The sequence below is a fragment of the Lontra canadensis genome, unplaced genomic scaffold, assembly GCF_010015895.1.
Source record: "Lontra canadensis isolate GAN:19392208 unplaced genomic scaffold, GSC_riverotter_1.0 scaffold45, whole genome shotgun sequence".
Lineage (NCBI taxonomy): Eukaryota > Metazoa > Chordata > Mammalia > Carnivora > Mustelidae > Lontra > Lontra canadensis.
The window spans coordinates 3,194,666-3,212,738 of record NW_022631039.1 but is presented as its reverse complement, the minus strand read 5'-3'; the positions used below and the strand labels follow the sequence as shown (position 1 = coordinate 3,212,738).

At 45.9% G+C, this 18,073-nt stretch overlaps 1 protein-coding gene across 7 annotated transcripts in view; it reads left to right on the top strand.

Moving 5' to 3' along the window:
• Positions 1-18,073, top strand: part of AUTS2 (activator of transcription and developmental regulator AUTS2) — a 1,079,185-nt gene that overhangs the window by 330,658 nt on the left and 730,454 nt on the right. For 6 of the 7 annotated variants that reach the window (XM_032872381.1, XM_032872385.1, XM_032872384.1 and 3 more), the window contains exon 1: positions 10,060-10,115. The exons of the other annotated variant lie outside the window; for it this stretch is intronic. In XM_032872381.1, coding sequence (XP_032728272.1) covers positions 10,068-10,115 — 48 coding nt within the window. In that variant the 5' untranslated portion in view covers positions 10,060-10,067. Of the gene's footprint in view, positions 1-10,059; positions 10,116-18,073 lie in introns of those variants that run through there. 7 annotated transcript variants of the gene reach the window in all.

Below are 18,073 nucleotides of genomic sequence, written 5' to 3'. Positions count from 1 at the left end.
GACCTGAGGTTTATACCCTTGATCATTAATGACTTACTTTGCCCTCAGTGGAAGTCGTACCTTGAAATAACAGCACCATTAGGTTGGGTAGAACATTAAAAATTATGGTCATTTTATCTGTATATTTTCCTGAGATTTACTTGTATGCTTTGTAATATGTACGGTCTATCAGTGCCATAGAAGTAGCTCCATACATACCGGCAGGAATGTGCTCAAGAATTTCGATAAGGGTTTAAAACCAGCATTATGTGGAGATTGCTCATGGTCTGGAGAACTGCCAGCAGAAGTGTCCAGTAATTATCAATACGTATCTTGGGGTCCAGATGAAGAAAGAAAAAAGAGTAGGAGACGGGGGATATTTATGTATAAATTAGAGAACAGCCCTCCCCAAATGGATTCGGTTTTTTGGCACATGGTTGCGTGTGCCATTGCGTGCATCACAGAGGTCTCCCGTTTCTCCTGACAGAGGAACCCTGGGCTAGGGCTCTGACTTGGCGAGAGGCATGGCCTATGCCCGACCGCCCCCCAACACACACACCCCAAGTCTTCCATCCTTTTGCAGGTGTAGCCTGCACAAGCAGATGCAGGGACCCGTCCTGATGCTGAGATGTGAAAAGAAGAAGAGTGACCATAGGAACCATTGAGGAACGTAGGGAGCAGCAGCAACCAGACTCCCCTTGTATTTATTTATTCATTCAGCTACGTTTTTGTAGAATACCTGTTCCGTGCCAGACAGGTCAGCAGACTTCAGCCCTGATGGACAAACCTGATCTGTTGTCTGTTTGGCAAACAAAGTTTTATTTGGAACATACCTATATCCCTTTATTTATTTTTTTTCCTGTGGCCACTTGTGAGCTATAATGGCAGAGTTGAATGATTGTGACATCGTATGGCCTGCAAAGCCTCAAGTGTTTACTAGTTGCCCCTTTACTGGAAATGGTTGAGGAGATCTGTTTGAGAACATGAATCTGTAGTTGCTTCTGGTGCCACCCCCATGACTGAGCCGTGGGCTTTTTGGCTTCACTCTCATTTGCCCTGCTTGCCAGAAAACCCCTCCATTGGAGCCCTGCTAGGTCGTATTAGGGCAGGGGGGCAGAGCTAAAAGCTTGCATCCAGGGGATATCTGTTGCCTGCTTGTCTACACAGGCAGTGTAGTACAGAGAACGAAGGGCTAGGAGTCTGGAGATGGTGGAGACCTGTGACCTTCTCTCTGGGCCTCAGTTTCCCTCACTCTGCAACTGGGAGGTCACACTAGATCAGTGATTCTCAAACTTTAGCAGCAGAATCACCTAGAAGGCTTGTGGAAACAGATTGCTGGGCCCTACCCCACCTACCCAAGGTTTCTGATTTCGTAGGTCTGGGGAGGGCCTGAGAATCCCCCCCCCCTTTTTTTTTAAAGATTTATTTTAGAAAAAGAGCAGGACTGGGAGGGGCCGAGGGAGAGGGAGAGAGAATCCCAAGCAGACTCTGTGCTGAGCGCGGAGCCCAACACAGGGCTTGATCTCATGACCCTGAGATCATGACCTGAGCTGAAACCAAGAGTTAGGCGCCCAGCTGACTGCCGCTCATGCACCCTGGAAATTTATGCTTCTAACAAATTCCGGGTGTTGATGCTGCTGGTCTGGCGATGTGTACTTTGAGAGCCCCTGGATCAGATCTTTAGTAAGGAGTTCTTGCAGGAGTCATTAGTCACTCTCAGATGGGCAGGGCGCCTGGATTGCATTCTGGTAGCCTGTCTCCCTTTGGCATTTTGCAGGGAAAGGCTGGGGTGACACTGAGAAATGACATTGGGAGAGGACCCGTATCCTAAATGCCTCTATGATACGTCATCCAGAGCGATCCTGGGCTGGATTCTAAATTCTCACATTCCACTTGTGCAGACTTCCTCTTCATGATCATTCATTCCAAATTTTGCCCAGTGTTCAGAAATTCTGGACCCTCAAGTGGTCAGTATCGTAGGGCACTGTGGACGGACAGAATCCACGATGGCAGAGCATTTTTCATGGTCTCTTCCCTTCCTCTTTCCCTATTCCCTTCCTCTTTCCTCTTAAGAACTCTCATTCCAGTTACCTTTTGTCTAAAAAAAGTCATTTTCTTGGCTGCAACAGACCGCTAATGTCTCAGGACCTGTCGGGAGCCTACTGGTGCTGGACACTAATGCAGGTTACTTGCAGGATAATCTCATCAGTTCAGTTTCCAGGAGTGTTCTGTCCTCCGCACTTTACAGATGAGCAGTCCTTACAAATTGGGAGTCAACGCAGTAAGTAATGTATGTCCTGGGCCATGTAAATACCCATGCAGAGGACCGTCAGAAACCAAGCTGCTCAGGTTTTGGCCTCTTTCCTTCTGGCCCTCACCTCCGCTTCCCCGGAGTGCCTGTCCATTCTCATGTTCGGATCTTGGCCCCGTCGTTACCCAGGATTGCTCTTCTGTAGGCTCTAATGTCCTGTCATCACCACGGTTGTGTAGCAGTTCAGGCCGTGGTAGAGCCCTTACCTCCTTTCTCTGCCAACAGAAGTAATTTTCTTCTCTGAACTACTTTTGCATCTTAAAAAGTCTTGACAAAATCTGTATACTTCGCGCTAAGTGGTATTGGCATGTTTCTGGTTCCTTTACTACAAGGTAACTTTCTTGAAAAAGTTATTTGATATCATTTCGAAGGTTTCTACAGCACCAGGTTCTGTGTCTGGTATACAGTAGGCACTCAGTAAATAATTGCTTAACTGAGCTAGAGAATGGGTAAGACGGGGCTTGAATTCGGTCTGTCTTGCTCCCAGCATAACATTCAGGTCTCCCACTGGCTGTGGCTTATTCATACCTAGTCTGATCTGGTTGAAGAGGAAATTGTTCAAGAGGTGGTGTCGTTTGTGAAGTGTTTTGTCTACTTTTCCGTATCCGGTGTGCTATTAGTGTTGACTTTTCGTTTTGTCAAAATGCGTCTCCTCTTTTTCAACTAGAGTTCAAACACGATAATTTAGACAATATCCTAAGAACATTTGGAAACATGACATTTCAGATTTATTTTCCCCTTTTGCTTTACAAAAGTATATATAACTATAATTACTAATTGCTGTACTCTAAGTAGAGACAGATGATACGTATGTTTGTGACAATTTTCCAGAGGGAGAGCTAAGTAACCACGCTCATTTTTCCATAATGTGAATGTTATTCACAAACTATTACCATAATTGATGCACCAAGCCACTGTAGGGTAAATAACGTGTTGTGTGTGGGAAGCAAGCTAGTAGTCCATGAATATTAAAGAACAAAACCTCATTTTAAAAGAGAAGCTGTAATTATAATCATTCTGAATTTGTGCTGCAAAACCAGTTAAAATAACTCAGCTGCCATTTTTCTATGTAATTCTGTGTGTTGTGTGTGAAGGAAGTAGGTATATGGGCAGAGTTGTTTAGGAATGTGTGGGGACCCACACATTTTTATAAAAAGACAATGTCAAACTTCAGAAGTAGTCGTTTTTCAAAGGCATTTGATGCAGAGATGTGAACACAAGCAGAGTTTATCAGTGGAATTTATATTGATGGGAAAGAGCGCAATTTCAGTTTTATCTTTTGCTTTGCAGGTGTTTGTGTCTACCCAGGATGTCTTGTTCTTTTCCTTGGCCAAATCAGCCTCCGTATTTCTTTTGGTTTCAACGCTGTTTTTTCATAGCAAGTCCTTCTCATCCACCTCTCATCTCTCTCTCACTGCCTTCTAGATACTCATCAGCTTCTGTGTGTGGTGTATTGATTTGCACTTGTGGGATTTGTTGTTTTGTAATAGGAGGTCATAAGTCACTTCCTGTGTGTATCATTAGTCTCCCCAACCAGACTGCCAAGTCATTTCAGGAAGGGATGGCTCCGTTGTGGTCTGCGTACGTGTAGCTCATTCTCATATTCTCCGGGATCACGGTCGTGCCCTCTGTGCATGTGCTGACGCCTTTAGGAGGGGCTGCTGGTCGTCTCTTCTTCTCCGTCAGATGTTGCGTTATTTTCGTAAAATCTCTTAAGTTCTGTGCTTGCTGACCAGTGTTTCTAAACAATGCTCTGTTATAACTGGAAAGAATTAGATCCTGTTGGTGTAGAGTTTGTGGTGGAACACTTCATCAGAAATCCGGAATGTGGCTTCAGTGAGAAAATAACCCCTTCATCTTTGTCAAGGTCTGAAACCCAAGGGAGGGATGCTGCCTTTGTCTCTTGGTTTTTAATGTTTTAGATGTAGACAAGGTGATTGGAGCAGAGCTTAGATACTTTTATATTTCAAACTAAATTACAGTGTATCTATTCTTAGGAACCTTTTAGAAAAATTTCTTCGACATTGATCCTGTTAAGTTGTAACCTCGGTATATTTTGATAATTTCCTTCAAACCCATACCTTTCCTTCTGTGTGGGCTTCAGCTGTCTCCTCCTTCCGTAGCAGTGCAAGTATGGACAGCGCCTGAGCCACTTTTTAGTTCAAATTCCACGGCCCTTAATGTCAGACACAGACAATTTATTCAGCTACTTTATCCAGCTGAATATCTTTCTGTAACAGGAAAATGAATAAATAGAATGTTCCTTAACATATTGCTTGCATGGACAGAGACATGTTGGAAAGCTCCATTTAGCTCTTCCTCTCGAAAGGGGATTATTGGTTTTCTGCCTTTAACTCCGGCTTAAACAATTTGACCTTTCTGAGGGCTATTTGGAAAGTGTTAAGGAAAAAAATAACAAAACTCATACAACCTCAAGGAATTCTAAGTAACAAAGTTCACCTCTGTGAAGCTGATTGGTTCAAAACTTGAGCCTTACTTGCATTCCTTCCGTGCGTAATGTAGGTCATTATTCACGTATCTGGCCCTTGGATAGCTCGAGTTCGCGTGCCCGGATAATAATAGCGGCGAGCGGGGATCGTCATCCAGGACCCCTCAACGGGACCAAGAGTCTAGAGCCGACCTGTGGGGAGGGAGTCCTCATCCCCAGTCTTTGTTCAAGATGTTTTGGCGTCTGGTGAGGACTTTTTCCCACCTTGGAAATCCGAGGTGGGACTTTGGCCTGGTTCCCTCAAGGACTCTGGAAACCACTTAGCTTGGAGTGGTGCCTTTTGAGTCTGCTCTTGGCAGGGAGCCTTGGCTTGTTTCCTGCGAGAGGCCCTGTGCCTCTTAGGAGCAGAGAGGAGGTCAGATGCAGATAACACAGGCATGATGTCTGTCTCCTGCAGTGCGCAGCTGACGTGCGTCTCTCCCTCCCCCGAGGGTTTAAGGAAGAACACATTTATCCTGGAGCGTCATGAGTAAGAAAGAACATGTGGCTTTTTCGGGGCGGTGGGGGGCTGCTGAATAGCAGGAGAGCAGGATAAAAATCTTTCTGTTTACAATCCGCTCTATCTCTGTAATTTGTGTTCAAGTAATTTGAAGCTTTCCTGTTAAGCTAAACTTCGGAACAGTCATTTGCAAGCACTTTCTTGGAGGGCCCGGGGAAGCTTGTGTCAGGATTCGAGGTCTGAGATAAGAGTAGAGGGTGTGTGTGTGTGTGTGTGTGTGTGTGTGTGTGTGTGTTGTGTGTTTTGCAGGCGAAGCGTGTGCAGGAATGCCTGGGCAGGGGCAAGGAGGCTTGAAGGAAAGAGGAAGGGTCTTTCCCAGCAAAGGAAACACCCCAGATGGAGGTCGGAAGACAGGTAATGAGTCCTTTGGAAGCTTTTGTAAGAGCCGTGACCAGGCCTGTTTGCCGAGGGCAGGACAAGTCCTTGAGCGCCCGTCCTACCTCTTCAGCCTCCTTTAACAAGCGTTCAGATGCTCTGCCTGACGAGGTGGCGTGTTCCAAGGGCGGCTGGGGTGGAAATGGGGTCCGTCTAGTGCAGCTGAAGCGGTTCCTCCGCATAGACTGTCCCCGTCTAACAGTAAACTGTCTGCTTAAAGCAAAACAAGGCTGGTGGGAGCTGGAAGGAGCAGCGGTTTGTGTCGGGGAAGGAACACGAGTTGCTGCAGAAAGCCTGTCCTGGTAACGGTTTCAGAGATAGTAAAAGGACTCAATTGCCAGTTTGTTAAATTTCTGTGTATGTTTTTGCGGACTTTTGGTTCCCCAGGAGACATGAAGGTTAAAGAAGTGGCCCTGTTTCTGCTGGAGAACACGCTCCTGTCGTTGGAGCTGGCTGCCTCGCCGGTCCCAGGTGGTGGCATCGTTTCCTACTTCGTTCACCAGGGAGCTAGGTCGACGTGGGGTGTCTTCCCACTGTTTTTTGCTCCTTCCTTTTGGCAAGTCAGGCTCTGCACGTTCTCAGCGTGTGGTTAAAGCTGCCACAGCAGGTGGAAGTTCTGACGTCAGGTCTAAGAGGCGATACTCTGCATTTCCAGCGGACGGTAGCTACTAGGCGGAGGGCGGGAGGCTGTAGGCTAGTGGAAGGTGACGACACCGCGTTTAACTTTTTATTAAGCTCAGTCAGGAACTTTGAGCTACGTTAACTGCTTTGCAGACATGGGCCCATTCTAAGGTCGGTTTGATGAGTCTCTGTGTACAGATGGGGAACTTGAGGCTGAGAGAGAGAACGACTTCGCGGTCGCACCCGGCATGTGGCGTGGCCGGGATCGGCACTGAGGTCCCCCTGTCTGTAAAGCTCTCGTGGGTGACCAATGCCTGTTGCATTAAACTCTCTCTTATAATGTGGCCTTTTTGCCCCACCTCTACCGGTTCTCCTCCTTCCCCTCTTTTAAGATGCTTTAAGCATCTGCGTCTCGAATGACGCTCATCTCCTTTCTGATGTCCCTTGAGGCGATGCCTTATATTCATGCAAATACTGGATAACTGGGGGGATAACAGAAATCGCAGTTTTATTTTATCTCCCTTTGACTCTAGGAGATTGTGCTGTGTTACTAATTCTCTGTGTTCCATGATGGCACTGTGTGACCAGACGTGCGTAACACAGGTGTAGCCTTACCGGAGCTCTCAGAACCGTGTGCGGGAGCCTGAAGCTGCTCGGCTGGGCTCGGGGGCCAGGCAGGCTCAGAGGCGCAGCTTAGCCACAGCCCTTGTGAGACCGCGGTGACGTCACTTTCCCCTCTCTGGGCTTCCCTCCTTCTTCCCTGCGGTCTTCTGATCCGGTCACTTCCCAGCGTGGGAGGTACGGCCTTTATCAGGACTCTAAACGGGTCACATGCAGCGTGTCCTTGTGTGCCTATTATTTTTAGGTGTTTCTAGGAGGGATGGTTAGTAAAATAGAAATTCACTAAAAAACATTATTAAGGGGCGCCTGGGTGGCTCAGTGGGTTAAAGCCTCTGCCTTCAGCTCAGGTCACGATCTCAGGGTCCTGGGATGGAGTCTCACATCGGGCTCTCTGCTCAGCGGGGAGCCTGCTTCCTCCTCTCTCTGCCTGCCTCTCTGCCTGCTTGTGATCTCTGTCTGTCAAATAAATAAATAAAATCTTAAAAAAAAAAACCATTATTAAATTCTTGCATTTTGTGTTTCTTCAATTAATGAATGCCTGCGAAAATTCAGCATGTTACCAAGTGGGACTTCGTTACTTCTTTTTAATGAAAAGGGGGGCCCCCTGCTGAAAGTTAGACACTTGCTTTTCATGAGCTTTTAGGGATTCCCTCAGCCTGCAAGTGAGTGTAAGTGCTTGATTTCCAGGTTCTAGGTGCTGGGAATCGTACGTGATCTTACCTTGTGCTCTTCTGCATGAGCATTTAGGTTGTGGTAGCGTCTGAACAGCATGAGCGAGCTCTAAAGAGCCCGTCTTCCATAACCTTGTCCCTGGACACAGGATGTCTTGCCATCACGTCTGTAGGTCCAGTTGGTCCGTGGTCAGGCGTCTTCCTTCCCCTCCCCATGCCCTCTGTCCAGTGAAACCCTGTACGCTTCCCCTTCTTCCAGACCACAGGCCCCTCTGGCCTCGCTCCTCCCTCACCCGGCTTGTTAAATGGGAGCCCCCCCTGCCTTTCCACACCGGCGCTCACAGCTCCTGGAAGTTCTTGTCCTCCTGCCACTTCCTTCCAGGAGCGTGTTAGCGGTCTGTCCCCTCCTGAGCTCCTGTGCTCCACTCGAGAGAACCGGGACTCTGGACCAGTGTTATAGTTTGTGTAGGTCACAGAACATTGTACAGGCAGTACAGCGGCCTCAGTGTCTGAAGGGTTCTCAGGGTTGCCCATCAGTGCATTTACCGAGCTGCTTTGTCCCCTTGGTAGCGGTTCCGTCCTCTCCCCACTGAAGGCTGCAATCTTGGTAGACATTTATCAGGAACTTACTGTGCTAAAAAAATGTGCCGAGGCCTTTAACACACTGTCTCAGCCCCGTTCGCGCCAGGTGACCCAAGTTTGCCTCCCCCGGTGCCGTCCACCAAACACTGACTGCACATCAGCTGTGTCCAGGCACGGGTCCCGAGTGAACACGACCGAGGGAGGCTGGGACTTGCTGGGGGGGGGGGCGGCTCTTCTTCAGAGGGCGATGCAGACACGTAAATGGACAAAAAGAACCTTGTGTGAGAAGTGCTGCCGGGGGGCGGGGTGGGGGAGGAGTTAGGCACGTGACAGGTGCGCGTGACCCAGACTCAGGGACAGCGAAGTGCCATCCAGAGGAGAGAAATGACCAGGCGATGGAGTGGGGGACGGAAAGGTGTTCTAGGAAGTAGAGCACCTGGGTGCTGGGAAGGTGCAGGGAGGGGACTTACTGCTCATCGTTTGCAGTGAACGTGGGCACAGAGCGTCTGAGCGGTAAGACAGTTCAGAGTTTCTTTCAGACCATGATGGAAGCTCATGATGGAAACTCAGACGCCCCCGCTTCTCTCTGCGGGTGAGAGGAGTGTGCAGCGTTCTAGAGAATGTGCTCTAAGTGCAGGTGAAGCTTAGTTATTTCGTACTGAGTAAGTCTTTGTTACCTGGGGGTAGGGGTGTGGCAGGTAAGGACAAGAGACGTGCTGACATACTGTTAAATGTTTTGGGGCTGGCGGCTTGCCTGGCGGCTTGCCTCGTGCCTGGCTCGGGGAGTGCACTAGCCCCAGCACGGGGGACGCGGGGGTATGTGGGTGTGGTGGGGGGCCCCCGCTCACACCTGCGGGAGCCCCGCTCCGGGGTTTCTCCCCCCGTTCGCCATTTCTTCTGTTTCTTGCATCTGGTAAAGGAGGTGCTCCAATTCCGTTTCACGTTTTTTTTCTTGAAATCTTGAAAAGTTTATGGGTTAATAGTAGTAAAACAAAAACAAAAACACTGCCTTTCCGTTTCTGGGGGGAAAAAAGAAAAACCGTATGCTGGAAGTGCCAGTCACTCTCCAAGCTGTTGGTTCCTGAGGCTGAGCACCAGGAGCTGTTTTGGCAGCCGGTGGAAGGGCAGGGAATGGCCAGGGAAAGCTGGCCCAGCGTCTCCTTCTCCGGCTGCGGCTGCGAGAGGTCAGAAGATGTTGTTTCAGCTGGGGAATTTCAGATGGAGTCTTACTCCCTCTCTGCGGAAGACACGGGACTGTTGCTAGTGTCGACATCTTCCGTAGGCGTGGAGAAAGGTCACCTCCCGGTCGTGCCCTGGGGATCACGGGGTTAACGCTGTGGCAGCGTCCTTGACGGGGACACAGGCTCCTGTAGGAGTGACTTTTGGCCAGGTGTGATGTGTGTCCCGGGGGTGCTGGAATTCAGTCCTCATCCCCGTGGGGGCCCGGGCGGGAGGCGGAGCTTGTCCTTCTGGGAGGGTCCGGGCCAAGGGCCTGCCTCCTGCCTTCACTGACCTGTGCCATTGGTGAGGGAGGCCGCTGGAGCCGTGTGAGGAATCCTCTTGTCAGGCGGCCAAGAGAGCACCGCGCAGGGAGTGCGCGGGAGGGAGGGCCGAGCAGGAGCCGGGAGAGGCGGTCCTGCAGGCGGCTTCCAGCAGCAGCGGCCGCGCGGTGCGGTAGGCGCCCAGGGGAGGTGTGCGGGCAGGAGGCCAGGTTGGAAGCAGCGCGTTTGCCAGTCTCCCTCTCCTCTGCTCCTCCTCCCTTTGAAATAGCCGCATCCCTTGGAGGCCTTTGCCCGAAACACCGCTTTTTCTTCAGCAGCATACGGTTTTGTTTTGTTTTTTTTCTTTCCCTTTTTATTTTTCCCATCTTCTTTTCCTCTGAGGGCAGGAGGTGAGACAATGATCAAGTCAAGCTGGTTCTATGTTAAGTTCAAGTACGCAGAGAAGGTAAGTGCGTATGTTTTCTTCCCCAGGGGGAACCTGCCAGCTCCCTCCCGCCGGCCCCCGGGCCGGGCTCCTCTGGCTTCGGAGGGAAGCGAATGACCCAGGAGTTGTGTTTGTGGGTGTGTCTCCTCTGGCTTCCCCAGTCTTGGCCGAGACGCAGGCTCTGTGCTGACGGCCTGACCTTGCCACCGGCCACGGGGAAAGCATCTCCAGACCCGGTCCCACAAGCGCTGGTCAGAATCCGGAGAAGGGAAAGAATGAAGCCGCGTTCGCAGGAAAGCCAGGCGGTGCTGCTTTAGCCAGAACAGTTTCCAGGAGGAGTGCTGGTTAGGAAACTTGCTGTGGTTTCTGTCCTGAGACACACTGACGATCGCTTCCCGTTACCCGCAGTTTGCTCAGGCAGGGTTTTGTGTGTTTCCTTTCCGTGAGCTCCGCCGACTCACTCGTGTGTGTAGAAGAAGAGCTTTGCAGGTTTGGGGTTGTAGGAACAGTCCCCATCATCTTGGCAAACGGAGTATGAGGCTGCCTCTCTACTGTCTGGTGCGGGGCTGGGGTAACATTTCAGGGAAGGCTGAGTTTGGGTTGCATCTGGGATTTGGTATTACCGTTGTGTTTTAATGTATCATTCGGAGGCTCGTGGGGGAAGAAGTATTTGCACTTCCTGGGGGACGATGACCACCTTTCTGGTTCTGGATTCCTAAGTGTCACTTACTGTGTTGGGAATGTGTAGGGTTAGTAATGAGGTTTCCAGGGGGCAACCTAAAATGCCTCCTTTCGGAAATCCTTTCTTCCTTGATCTGCTCGTTGACAGTATCGACATATTGACTGTAGGATAAGCTGAGACCCTGGAGGAGGGAGCCGTGAGGTAGCAAGACGGGAATTGTGATGACTCTTATCCTACTTCTTACAATTATATGCAGGAGCATGCTGAAAAATTCCTCCTCCATTCTTCTAGTTTAGAAAATAAGTTAGTATACTTAGAGCTCATTTTCCCACTTTTTTCCCCCGTGAATGGATCTGTTTCTGCTGTATTTTTATGACAGCAAAATTACTTGTTCTTTACCCACGTACGTGTAAATTAATCAAAATGTATAGGATTTTTACTTAAAAAGAGCCATCCTGCATTTTATTTTTTATTTATTTTTTTAAGTAGACTCCATGCCCAGCATGGAGCTCAGTGTGGGGCTTGAACTCACAACCCTGAGATCCTGACCTAAGCTTAGATCAAGAGTCAGATGCATAACCGACTGAGCCAGCCAGACCCCATCCTCCATTTTAAACCATTTACATTGTTAACTTTTAAAATTATTATACCTAAAATACTAGAATCAGGAAAGGTGACATTTTGGTTTAGGATTTACTTTTTCCCTGTGGATTACTTTCCTCAGAGCAGCCTATTCTCTGTTATTGACTGTTAGGAATTGTGATAAATTAAAACTATATTCTACCTCCTTAACCTTTTCCTTTCACCATGAATGTCTTACCCTAGAAATGTGAAACTCACAGTGAAGTAATGTTAAAAAGAGGAAAAACACTTCAAGGAATGATCTTCATAAAAAGGAAAAGGTGGGGGGCATTAAATTAATTGCTTCATCTGCACGACCATATGACCATTCCTTTACTAACCAAACAAGGGGAGAATGCTTTCTTATACCGAGACACGTGTGTATCCTAAAGCTTAATGTAAGGCTCCGTAGCTAATTGAAGACTATCTTGCTTTTATTAGGGATGGGGGGGGAAGAGGAACAGAAAAATCTGTCTTGTTTTTGACATGCTCATGGTGCTCTAGATTTCTGCAATTCTCAGTGGAACTTTTGTTCTTTTGTTCCTTCTCAATGATTAATTTTTTTAAACTTACATTGGAGGTTTGTTGGTTTTTTTTCCTCCCCCAGAACTCATCAAGATGAGGTTAGTTTCATCTGGAGAGATAACAATCTTTAGTGTAAACCAAGGGACAGGGATGCTTAAAATTTAAGACAGATTTAAACCATTTTTTTCCACATTATTCAAAAAAATGGCTCTTTTTACAGGGCTGTTAATTTGAAATTTCTTCCAGTATTTTTTAAAGGGGGCAAGAAGAAATCTTCCAAATACTGACCAAATGATTCAATATAAACTTGTAATTGTTGGAAAGATATTTCATCTGTGACGTTTGTCCACAATTACAAGAAAATACATTGTGTGATAGGTTTAACGGCCAGTCATTTCTTAGTTTTACGTATAACAAAAAATGATTTTTTCAGTCTTAGTGAGCAAGAAAAATTAAGAAATTCACATAATGCATTGTTAAAATCATTGGCAACAGGAAAATATTACTTTCCCATGATCATCAGGATTGTGATCCCTTTCTAAAACTTAAGAATATATCTAAAAATAAGATGTGTCTGTGTATGTATGTGTGTGTGTGTGTGTCTGTGTGTGTGTGTGTGTATGTATGTCTCTGTGTATGTACAGTGAAACTTCTTTTACCAGCACCACATACGCATACACACTTTTCTGTAATATTTCCATTTAAATTACTAATGAGTTAGATCTTTTTCAAAAGATTTTGTTTGTTTGTTTGTTTATATCAGGCAGCGGGAGGCGCAGAGGGAGAGATCGAATCCCAAGCTGACTCTGTGCTGAGCTCGGAGCCCGATATGGGACTCCATCTCAGGACTCTGAGGTCATGGCCTGAGCCGAAATCAGGAATCAGTCCCTTAACCCACTGAGCCACCCAGGTGCCCCGAGTTAACTCTTTAATTAGGTTGGTACCTAGCCTCATTTTTAAAAAATTTTTAAAAAAGATTTTATTTATTTATTTGACAGAGTGAGAGAGATCACAAGTAGGCAGAGAGGCAGGCACAGAGAGGGGGAAGCAGGCTCCCTGTTGAGCAGAGAGCCTGATGCAGGACTCGATCCCAGGACCCTGAGATCATGACCGGAGCTGAAGGCAGAGGCTTAACCCACTGAGCCACCCAGGTGCCCTTTTATTTATTTATTTTTTATTGACTAGTTAGCTATCTGTCCTGACGTTCAACAGATCCCTCTAATGTATCACCTCTAAGAGGCGGTGAATTTCTTCTTCCTCAGTCAAATGTGTCTGCATTTCCTAGCACAGGTAAGGCATCGCTATCCCACTTGGTTATCTGTGCTCCCAAGGGACCTGTTCGAGTTCTGTTCTTACTGTCTTTTTCCCGAATTACTGGAGGAGCCTCCTAACTGGTCTCCCCCCTGCCATTCACGGTACCGTCCCATGCTATCGGACAGTGCGGGAGTGACACTGTTAAAGGGACCACCTGAGACTCTTGGCGTCCTGCTTCTTGACGGCCGCCCTCCCCACCCTAAGAATCCTCGCTTGATCTCTCTCAGCAGTTCAGCACTTGGCCCTGTATACACATAGTGCGTTGCGTTGTAATTATCCACTGGTGTGTGCCTCTGTAGCACCGTAAGACCCCAAAGACCAGAACTGTGTTGTCTTTTTTAATATCAGTAATACTGTCACAAAACAGATGCTCCGTCATTTAAATGTTACTGATTACTCTGACTCTTTGGGAGTCTGGCAGATGTGCGTTTGAATTCTGCTTCTGCCATTTATGGGTAGTATATGACCTTAGGCAATGTGTACAAACTTGATGAAACTGTTTCCTCTTCTATTAAATTGGGAACGTTATTGCCCAATATGCCTTTTTTAGTCATAACCATTTTTATTAGACTTAATTGATAAATACAAGAGAAGTGTTGTGAAACCACTGGGAATTGTCTAATATACTTTAAGAGATTCTGTTGAAATGGTAGTAGATTCATATGTGGTTGTATGAAATAACACAGAGAAATGCTGTGTGCCCTTTATCTAGTCTCCCCTAGGTAACATGGTGTAAAAGTATGGATAATATCACAACCAGGGTATGGACAGTAATGCCACCGAGACACCCAGAATTCCATCCCCAAAGATCTCTCACGCTGGCCTTTGATAGCCACACTACTTTCCTCCCACCTCTGAACTGACTCTTGGGAACCAGTACTTTTTCCTCCGTTTTGGCAGTTTTGTCATCTCAAGCGTGTTACATAAACGGATGACGTGCTGTGCGACTTTCGGAGACAGTCCTTCCTCCTCCAGCATGAGGGAGGGTCATCTGAGTTGCTGTGCGATGTTCCCTTCGGTTTCTGGGGAATATTCTCTGGTCAAGGATTGTAGTCGTTCCCTAATGAAGGACATCTGCATTGTTTCCAGTTCTTTCTTTTATAGATATTACTGCTGTGAACATTTATGTCCAGGTTTTGGTGTCGATGTGAGTTTTCTTTTCCATGGGGTGAATGCCAGGAGTGCAATTGCTGGGTAGCATGTTTAATGTTTAGGAAGTCGCCAGGCCGTCTTCATGGTGGCTGTACAGTCACTGCACATTCTCATCGTGCTTTTAATTTGCATTTCCCTATTAATAGCTGATGATGCTAAACATCTTCTCATGTGCTTGTTTTTCATCTGAATATCTTTTGTTAAATACCTCTTTCTCATTAAGTGTCTTTTGCCTGTTTTCTAATAGGGATTTTTACTTCTACTGTTCGGTTTCTAAAAATTCGTAATGTACCCTAGATACCACTATATTACTGGATATATGGCTTGTAAATATTTTCTCCCAATCTGTAGTTGTCTTTTCATTGTCTTAACAGCATTTTTCACAGAGCAAAAAAATTTATTTTTGAGACTGTCCGAATTATGAACTTTGTTCCTTTATATGCCTTTTTTTGTTGTTGTTAAATCTAAGAACTTTTTGCTTGATCTATCCCTTGATTCTGACGATTTCTTTTACTTTTTTTTTTTTTTTGGTTTGTTTAAAGAGTTTTATAATTTTATATTTGATTTATAGTTTTCTGGTGGTTTCTGATGTTGAGCATCTTTCCATATGTTTTTTGGCCGTTTACTTGGATATATCTTTGGAGAACTGTCCATTGAATTCCTTTCCCATTTTGTAATTAGGTTATGTAATCTTTTTTGCTGTTGCTGAGTTGTAGGAGTTCTTTGTGTATTATGAACATTAACCGCTGATTTGCATACATTTTCTGCTATTTAATAAGTTACCTTTTTGCTCTGTTGATTGTGTTCTGTGATACGCAGAAGTTTTCCAGTTTGATGTAGCCCCATCAAATTTGGTTTTCCCTTCTGCTTTCTGTGCACTTGGTATGAGAAATCATTGTCAGATCCAGTGTCATGAAGCTTTTCCCTTATATTTTTTTCTAGGAATTTTATAGTTTTAGGTTTTAATGCCTAGGCCTTCAATTCATTTTGAGTTAATTTTTGTATACGGTATATAATAACAGGCCAGTTTCATTCTTTTTCACGTGGATATCCAGTTTTCCCAGCACCATTTGTTGGAGGGATGGTCTTTTTCCCACTGAGTGGTCTTGGCACCCCTGTCAGAGATCATTTGTCCATATACACAAGGGCTTATTTCTGGGCTTTCTGCTCTGTTCCATTGGGCTGTTTGTCCTTATGCTGGTACCGTATGGTTTCTGATTACTGTAATAAGTTTTGAAATCAGAAAGTGTCAGTCTTCCAAATTTGTTGTATTTCTTTCAAAATTGCTTTGGCTATGGAGTCCCTTGAGATTCCATATAAATTTTAGGATAAATTTGTCTCTTTCCGCAATTCCCTGACAGGCAGTTTTTATTCTGATAGGAATTGCTTTGAATCTGTAGATCTCTTTGGGCAGAATGTAAATCTTTTTTTTTTTTTTTAAAGATTTTATTTATTTATTTATTTGACAGAGAGAGATCACAAGCAGGCAGAGAGGCAGGCAGAGAGAGGGGGAAGCAGGCTCCCTGCTGAGCAGAGAGCCCGATGCGGGGCTCGATCCCAGGACCCTGGGACCATGACCTGAGCTGAAGGCAGAAGCTTAACCCACTGAGCCACCCAGGTGCCCCCAGAATGTAAATCTTAACAATACTAAGTGTTCTGTAAACATTGATGTCTTTCCATTTGTTAGTACGTTCTTTAATTTCTTTCACCAATTTTTTTTATAGTTTTTGAGTTTTTATTACTGAATATTGTGTTTTTGAGTTCTTAAATTTTCTCTTGGTCTTTCTTTATATCTTCTGTTTCCTGGCTGAGACTTCTTTACTGTGGATTTTCTATTTTTTCTTTGGTTTCAAGCATGTTTGTAATTGTTTGCTGAAGCATTTTTATGGTAGGCACTTTAAAATCTTTGTCAGATAATTCTAACATGTCTGTTATCTCAGTGTTGGTGTCTGTCAGTTGCCTCTTTTCATTCAGCTTGAGAGTTTTCGGGTTCTTGATCCAAGGAGTGATATTGATGGATACCTGGATATTTTTTTTTGAGTATAGGCGTACCTCGGAGATATCACACGGTCTGTTCCAGACCCCGACAATGAAGCAAATATTACAATAAAGCAACTCAAATGAATTTTTTGGTTTCCCAGTGCCTATAAAAATTATATCTCTACTACACTGTCATCTAGTAAGCATGGAGAAGCATCACATCTAAAAAAATTTGGATACATACCTTAAAAATAGTTTATGGTTAAAATATGCTAACCATCTTCTGTGTTTTCAGTGAGTCATCATCACTGATGGTCACATGACAAATCTGATAATAATGAAAAAGATATATTGCAAGAATTACCAAAATATGACACAGTGACGTGATTGAGCAAATGCTTCAGAAAACTGGTGTCGATAGATTTGCCTGACTCAGGGTTGCCACAGACCTTTGGTCTGTTAACAGTGCAGTAAAGTGAAACACAGTAAAACTAGGTATGCCTGTATTATGTCTTGAGACTGTGGATCTTTCTAAACATTCTGGTTTTAGTTGGACTTTTCTGATGGCTCTCTGGCGAGAGAAAGGTGTTACCCCATTGAGATGGAAGTCCTGGTTTTCATCTTGACCTCAGGTTTTCAATGAAGGGGAGAGGACCTCCCAGGTACTGCTTAGTAGGAGTTCCAAGCCTCAGCTGATCCCATCCTCACCTAGAGGGGGAATGATGTCTCCTTACCGCTGCCCTCGAGGCCTACCCTGACACCACGGGGAGCAGGGTGGTCTCAGCGCCTCTTAGCAGTGACTCTCACAATGGCTTTCCTTACACCACCCCAGTGGGGAGAAGTAGGAGGCACTTCTTTACTGTCCCTTGAGGATGTAGGCTTCTCAGGTGGTCTCCACTGCTGCGGAGAAGAGGGAGGAGCCCTTTTCTGGCTGGCAGAGTTGAAGGGTCAGAATCTGGACTCCGGCTTCTCTGATACCAGCAAGCTGTGGAGACGCAGTTACTCGGAAAAGCCTGGGGAGGGAGGGTGGGCGTGTAGGTTTCCCACTCAGCTTTGTTGATGGGGAAGTGGGTGTGTGCCAGGTTTTTCTCTTGTGTTTGTCCACAAGTTGTTTGTGTGGCTGGTTTGACACATTTCTGGTCCTTTGTCTAAAGAGAGCTGACTTCGCTTGGGGCCTTTTCTGTATCTGCTGTTGGTGTTTTGGGTTTGTTCTGCCTTCATGGTTTGGAATATTTGAGGCAACAATCAACACTGAAAACAAAAATCCTAGGGAACTCCCCACCATCTCCTTTTTTGGCTCCCCAGTTTTCTAACCGGTCTGCCTTCTTCTCTTAACTTCTTAGAACATCGATTTATGTCTCTTCATCTGCAACGTCCAGGGTTTTGAGTTGTATGTTGTGTAAGTAACAGGGGAAAAGTACGTCTCTTTCATGGTCCCGGAAGCGAAAGTCCCCTGACATGCTTGGTAAAAAGTGATTAAATTAAAAAATAAATAAAAAGTGATTGCCATAGTATTTTTAAGTGCTTGCATTGCGTAGGACCTGGTGGTAGGTGCTTGAAAGAGGGTGATAACTGTTTTATTATCTTCTCTGTGTTTCTCCCACTTGTACTTGAAATGTCATCGTACTTGGCTCGTCTTTGCTAGAAGCAGCTCCACTGCAGGTTTTCCTTTGTGCAAGTTATATTACCAGTAACACACATTTGC